Source organism: Gavialis gangeticus, unplaced genomic scaffold, assembly GCF_001723915.1.
Source record: "Gavialis gangeticus isolate Ggan-Ray unplaced genomic scaffold, GavGan_comp1, whole genome shotgun sequence".
NCBI lineage: Eukaryota > Metazoa > Chordata > Crocodylia > Gavialidae > Gavialis > Gavialis gangeticus.
In genome coordinates this window covers 47464364-47471473 of record NW_017728992.1, presented here as the reverse complement: position 1 = coordinate 47471473, position 7110 = coordinate 47464364, and the positions used below count along the sequence as shown (strand labels likewise).

At 49.8% G+C, this 7110-nt stretch overlaps 1 protein-coding gene across 1 annotated transcript in view; it reads right to left on the bottom strand.

The window, feature by feature from the left end:
* PSMG4 (proteasome assembly chaperone 4) overlaps positions 1 to 3123 on the bottom strand; it is a 5108-nt gene extending 1985 nt beyond the window's left edge. Inside the window, exons 1-2 of the mRNA XM_019522036.1 lie at positions 2924 to 3123; positions 1104 to 1179 (exon numbers count right to left, since the gene is read on the bottom strand). Of these exons, the coding sequence (XP_019377581.1) occupies positions 1104 to 1179; positions 2924 to 3100 (253 nt within the window). The 5' untranslated portion in view covers positions 3101 to 3123. The remainder of the gene's footprint in view (positions 1 to 1103; positions 1180 to 2923) is intronic.
* Between the last annotated feature and the right edge of the window lie 3987 nt (positions 3124 to 7110).

Sequence of the window (7110 nt, the reverse complement as noted above, 5' to 3'; positions counted from 1 at the left end):
GTCTAGCAGCTGCTGGGGGGGGGTTGGAGGGGGAGTGGAGGGTGTTGTTTGTTTGTTTGCTTTTTTAAATAAGCTGGAAAAAATAGCCTCTCCCTGTGAAGCAAATGTCATTCTCCCCTAAGCAAAGCATTATAAAGGGTAGCGACCAACAGCATAAAAGACAAGATCGCAGCTCTCAGTTCTAGTACCAGGTCCAAAAGAGCCCCTAAGCCCCTATAAAACTAGAAAGCATTCAATCCTGGCACATGCAGAGTCTGTTCAGCACTATAAAAGGAAGAAGTGTGCTCAGCAAAGAGGGAATCTTTAGTGGCATTAGGTGCTAAAATGCAAGGGTCCCAGCTAAGTATATAGGAACTGTGGTTTTTCAAAGGTTTTAATTGGCCAAATTTAGGCAAGTTTTTTCCCCAAAGACAGGAAAAGGCATGTCCCTGCCACAAAGGCCTACCCCTTGTTAAAATTCAAGTCCCTGTTCCAAAGTTTGGAGGTATTATGGCTTTTCAGAGGAAAGATTGCTGGAAAAATGTCCCCTAATCCCACTCTTGGAAGCAACTGAACTGGCTGAAGTTTAACATGCACACTCACACAAAATCAATCTGAGGCAGCAACCTGCAAGGAAAATTTCAGCCCAAATTGCCTGAAGTCTGGCAAAGTTACAAGCAACTGAAAACAAGAAGTTATAATGGGAAATGTCAAGAAACAGCCATCATCACTGCTGCCAGCCTATACCACATGAAATAGCAGCTGGCCCCCCAATTCAGGAAGGTACATAACCACACTTTTGTCTTTAAGCCCAGGAGGTCTAATTGATTTCACTGGCTTTACTCATGTGCATAAGGTTACACAAGAGGTCATACACTTTGCTGAAGAAGGACTCCATACCAAATAAAGTTCTTCAGTTACATTAATACTTCATTTTAACACTATGAAAACTTTAGCCAAGATTCAGGCTCAAGCTAGACAGGAGCAAATGAATGGTCTGCCCATGATGGAAACACACTCCTATTAAAGAGTCATGCAATGCGTGTAATGGTGACAGCTGACTGCCAGAGTAGAACAGGTCAAAAGCACTGATGTCACGGAAAGCCATCAACAATGCTGCATACCTAATCGCTGAGCAAGAGAATTTGAAGTGGTGTCCGATGGGTCTCCAAGAAGTGATGTAGACACTGGAATGGAGTCCTGAAAACAAAGCAAACAGCAGCTTGCTTATTCTATGTGCAGATGAGCTTTCCATTTCCCCCCGTGAAATGGCTGAAAGGCTCAAGAAGCCAAAACAGTATTTGCTTTTTCTGTATTCATTTGTTGCAAAGGATACAATCCAACTTACAGTACCCAAAAATATTTGAGTACCTGCAATGAGCATGTTTGCTACCATTGGTGAAGGTGAGCTCTGCAGGTACACTGATTTGGGGACCAGGTCTACGCTACAGAGCAAGCTGTTGTACCTTAGATTAGGCTGTACAATGAGGCTTCTCTTCTCAAATCCCCTATGGTATGGGCAGGCAAACTATTTACCATAAGGCAAGAGGATATCAGGATTCACCATGTCAGCTGCTCTGCTCAGGCTGTGTATGTTCTCTTACCCTGTGGTAAGAGACCTATTTCACCTCTTTGCCTTCTGTGAGCTATCCACAGCAGTGGACTTTTGCATCTAGCTTAAATGAAGCAGTATTAGCTGCAGCATTGTCAGCAAATGGGCAGCTGTTAAAATGCACAAAGTAGTTGGAATAACATGAATGATCTTTGAAAGGCCTCAGAGACTGTTTAGGCTGGAATTAAAGATTAAGTTTTTCCTCATTACAAAACAGTTTCACCTACTTAGGAGGGTAGTAAAACACTGGAACAGGTTACCCAAAGAGGTGGTGGGCTCTCCATCCTTGGAGGTTTTTAAGACCTGGCTACACAAAGCTTTGGCTGGGGTAATCTAGTTGGGGCTAGAGGGGGTTGGATTAGATGACCTCCTGAGGCCCCTTCCAACCCTAATTTTCTATGATTCTATATATTACGGTAGTGTAGACCCCAGTTAAAGAGTGGCCTAGGTCTCCTTTCTTCTACTATGGGACAAAAGCAGACATTCCCAACCTTTTCTGATTCTAGGCACCCATCGGAAAGTGCCAGCTCTTATTCTTCTGCACTCAAAAAGCTGAGTGAAAGTAATAGAGCAACTCTTCCATTACAGAGAGCTCAGAAAGACCCCGGCAGGTCAGAAACACTAAGGATTCATTTGAAACTGTTGGGTTTATCTTGTGAATCGTGTCTGCACACCTGACAGTACCAGTACTGCTTGGCACCCCATGGCACCCTTGAAAGCATCTCGGGGCCTCTCAGGATGCCATGTGAATCACCATTTCAGACTCAAGGCTCCCTCCAGGCCAGTCAGTGCTTGGCTTTCACTCTTTTTATAGATTTCAAAGATTTCTAGGGTCGGAAGGGACCTGTTAGACCATCAAGCCCGACCCCCTGCCCTGGGCGGGAAGGAGCGCTGGGGTCCTTGGACCAAAGCGATCCTTCTCTTGCAACGCCCTCAGAGGGCTGGTGCGGCACGGTGCTGCAGGTGTGGGAATGGCCGTGCTCTGGGGCACGGGCCGTGGGGTCCCCGCGTCAACACGGCATGGCACCCGCAGTGCCCCGAGGAGGCTCTCGCGGCGCTGCAGCACCCAGGGGAGGATCACAGAGCAAGGGGAGGACGGGAAATCTCTCCCTGTGCCTGGCCGACCCCGGCCCTAGGGCTCGTGGGTGCTTGTGAAGCGAGCGAGGCTGCAGAGCGCTCCCGCCTTGCCTTGAGACGCCCGATTCGCTCTGGCTCCTAAATCACTCGGGCGCTTTTTCAACCGCTGCCCAGGGCTTGATACCCCCCCTTCCCGGACCTTGAACCGGAGGGGGCAGGAGTCTCCCCGGAGCCCAGGGAGGGGCCGGGACTCACGCGGGGGCTGCACATGGCCACGGCCAGGCTGCCGAGCAGCGGCGCGGAGCCCACCCACAGGAACAGCGAGTCCCGCAGCCGCATGGCCTGGAAGTGCACAAGCTGCTCGCCCAGCCGCCCGCTGAAGTGGTGCAGCGAGATCCCGGCCTCCGCCTCTCCCTGCTCCTGCCGCTCCATAGCTGCCCTGTCCTGCCCAGCCCAGCCCAGCGCAGGCCGCCCCCGGCGCTGCCAGGCCAGAGCAAGCGATGCCGGAGCTCCCAGCCACCATTTCGCTTTCAGTTTCCGGGGGGGGCGGGGCCAGCTGTGCTCCACCCCCTCCCGCAAGCTGTGGCCAGCTGTGCTCCCCCACCCGAGCCCGCCCCCAGTGTTCTGTTCCGCTGCCCCGCGCAGGTAGTGAAAGAGGAGACAAGTGGAAAAGGTGGAAAATGGAGGTTTAGCTGTTAAGTGTATACTCATCTCGATGTCAGGAGAGTATAGGCTTGTGGGCAGAGCAGTGCTTGGCATTTTGTGTTTGGATTTGGTTATGTGGATGGGCTGTTTTGTGTGTGGGCACGCGCGCGTGTGCATATATACACTTGTGTGTCCGCGTGCGTATCTGTGTGCATATATACAGCGAGAGATGTGTATGTGCATGTGTGTGTGCATCTTTGTATGTGTGTGTGTGCATGTGTACATATATGTGTATGTGTATATATGTGCATGTGTGCATATATATATGTGTGTGTGTGTGTGTAGTTTGTGAGTTGTGAATATAGATATAGTTTTTATAAATTTAAAAAACAGCTCTGGCACTGGGGGCAGACCTCCAACAGACTTCCAGCAGGTGCCCACCAGTCCTGACCCAGCCTCAAGGCTCCTGTGGGCCTCCCCATCACGCCCAAGCTGCTTCGCTGAAGTAGGAAGCACCAGCTTCAGCTTCATTCAGGCTGGTGGAGGGCTGTGGCTGGAGGCAGACGAATCCATCAAGCATCCAGCTGTCCCCTCCTCCCCCCACCCCCCCTACACAGAACCCAGGGCTGCAAAGTGATGCTGAAGACCGAGGGGCACACTGAGGGTAGTGCCTGCCAGAGTCAGCCAGGAGCCTGAAACAGCAGCTCTGAGGTATAAAGTGCCCCAGCATAACAGGGCTCTGCAGTGGTGACATGCGTACCATGCTGTGGTCCTGCCCCATCTTCCCCTGCATGCATGAAGATGGTTCCTGGCTGCTGGGGAGGTGTATGCCAGGGGCCTTGCTGCTCTCTAGGCAGTAATGAGGACAGGGATTCCCTGGGTGGCTCCCAGAAGGAAGAGGGAGGAGGGACAAGCAAAGCAGTGGCAGAGCCACTGGATGTCCCATGCTGTGATGTGCCCGAGGCCTAGCTTGCCCAAAACCAGCCCTGTCATCAGGGTACTCCTTTGGGTAAGCAGGAACAGCAACAGGCTGTGACGCTCAGTGATGCTTTCCCTCCAGTGCCTTTCCCGCCAGTCCCCCCCCCTCCAACCTTGCAGATGAAGGAAGTGAGACAGGGCATCCAAGGTCCTTATTTCAAGAAACCCTGAGCATCAGCAACCATATTTTTACTCAAACATGGATGCAGATGCAGTTTGAGGCTCAAGCTACTTTTATTCAGACTAAACAGGGCTTTGGCACACTGGTTTTCACTCGTTTCACTTGTGGACCCCTAAAAAATTTGGAATGGAATTGCGATGTACACCCCTTTGAATGGCAAGTGTGGGTATTCACATACTTTTGATTGATCAAAAGATAATCATCTTTTGTGGACCACTTAGACATAGTCTGCAGACCCCCCCAGGGGTCTACATGGCATAGGTTGAAAACCAGTGCTCTAGAGTTCTCATGTGTATTTTGCACTGTATTCTTTACTCTTTTTTTTCCTGTATAAACAGTACTGGACACAAATATTTAGCTTTTTGTGTTTTTAAGGCAAGATTTCTTAGGCTGGCTGTATCAGCAAATCTGGGGGGTGTAAAACCAGGGTGTTTATTATCATCATCCACGGGACAATCTTGAGAGCAGTGGGGGTGAAAGTAACAAGTACCTGTTGCTACCTGATCAATTCGGTTTAGGAGGATGGCATTTGCAATAGAAGAAAGTTTTTGATGTGCAGGGCAAATTCTTTAACTATAAGAGAGGGGAAGGGAAACTAGCACAAAGTGTTTTCCAAACTTTTCCATCAGGCAAAGAACCCTGCTAACATTCAGGAACACAACTGCAGGAAGTGGATTGATCCTGACAACAATTGCAATTATGGCTGATACCACCAGATGGCACAATTACTTGGCTGTGTAGAAGAGGATGACTAGACATCAAATGGGATATAGGTGGCTGTAGCAAATAAACCTTCATATGCTCCAGAATTTGGAGGGCAAGGTAGTAATTCTAGATGAGCTATACACTGAGAGGGTCTTTGTCATCAAATTATGCAACAGCAGAGATCTCTGGGATGATATTACTGACCTGACCTTATTCATATTTATAGACTCTAACATTACGGATCTTTGCTGAGGTGTATGGAGAAAACAGGATTGTGAAGGAAAGCTGCTGCTTTGGGGGCAATCACTCTGACTTCCTCTTTCATCAGCCAGGTTACACCAGGATGCGTTTTTTATTTCTTCCCCTTCATAAAAAGGGTCTATGATAATCATGATCCTCAATGGCAACAGCTGACGTGGTCATTAAGGACAAGCCTGTTCTATTTTGGGTTTCAGTACTGCTGGTGCATCAAAGGCTACAGAGTCTTTACAGTCTGACAGCAGAAAGGTATTGTTACCAACACATTAATCAGTACTCTATAGTTAGCATGCAATCCAGGTTTATTACAATCCTGATTTCTTTTCCCCACCCTTCTGGCCCGTAAGTAGGAAACCCCAATCTTGTTGACTGTGATAAAAGGGGGAGCAGGACTTTTGTAGCCCACAAGAGCTAAAACCTACAACAGCCAGCCACAACAAGAAAACGGACCCCGAGGCAGGGGTCTGTTATGGACCCTGGAAGAGTACAGGGCAGAAGTAGCCCAGGCTCTTTAAGCCAAGGAGAGGCAGCTGAGCTAAGATGCAGCAGGTTAATTAGCAGCCACTGTGGCAATCCCTGAGCTTAGCTGGAGAGCCAGTGGATGCGAAGGGGTGAGGCCCTGAGCACATAACACCAGGGTCTGGGAGCTGTTGGGGTGGGGAGGCCTTGCATACTTTAGGGAGATATTTTCATCTTCATCATTTTCATAAGTGACTTGGAAGATGGAATACAGTGAAATCTCAGAAAGTTTGCAGATGACACCAAGCTGTGGGGAGTACGAGATATGCTGGAGGGTAGGGCTAGGATTCAGAGAGACCTAGATGCATTGGAGGATTGGACCAAAAGAAACCTCATGAGGTTTAACAAGGACAAGTGCAAAGTCCTGCACTTGGAGACAGAACAATCCCATGTACCACTACAGGCTGGGGGCCGACTAACTGGCTAGAAAGCAGCTCTGCAGAAAAGGACCTGGGCGTTACAGTGGGCAATGAGTTGAATATAAGCCACTGTGCCCTTGTTGCTAAGAAGGGTAATGGCATACTGGGCTGCATTGGTAGGTGTGTTGCCAGCAGATCAAGGGAAGTAATTCTTTCCCTGTGTTTGGGACTGGTGTGGCTGCATCTGGAGTACTGTGTTCAGTTTTGGGCCCTCCCACTATGGAAAGGATGTAGACCAGGAGTAGGCAAAATATGGCCCTCAGACTGGATCTGGCCCACCAGGTGACTGGATCCACCCTGAGACTACCCCTATAGTGCTCGGCATGGGGCCTTGCCTTGCTCACTTGTGCTGGGGCAGCCCACATTGGGCTGCCACCAGTGCCTGCCAGCCCGGGCCCTGGCCAGCGTCCAGCATCTGGTGGGGCTGTTCCTGGTGCAGCTGCAGCTGGATGCAGTTCTGAGCCCCCACCTGCAGCAGTGGCTCCTGCTTCCAATCTTTCCCCTTGTTTCATAGTTAGTAGGGTCGGAAGGGACCTGAGCAGATCATCAAGTCCAACCCCCCAGCAGGAAAGAGTACTGGGGTCAAACAACCCCAGCAAGGTGTACGTCTAGCCTTGTCTTAAAGACCCCCAGGGTAGGAGCCAACACCACTTTGCTTGGAAGTTGGTTCCAGATCCTAGCCACCCTGACAGTGAAGTAGTGCCTCCTGATATCTAGCCTAAATCTACCCTCTGCCA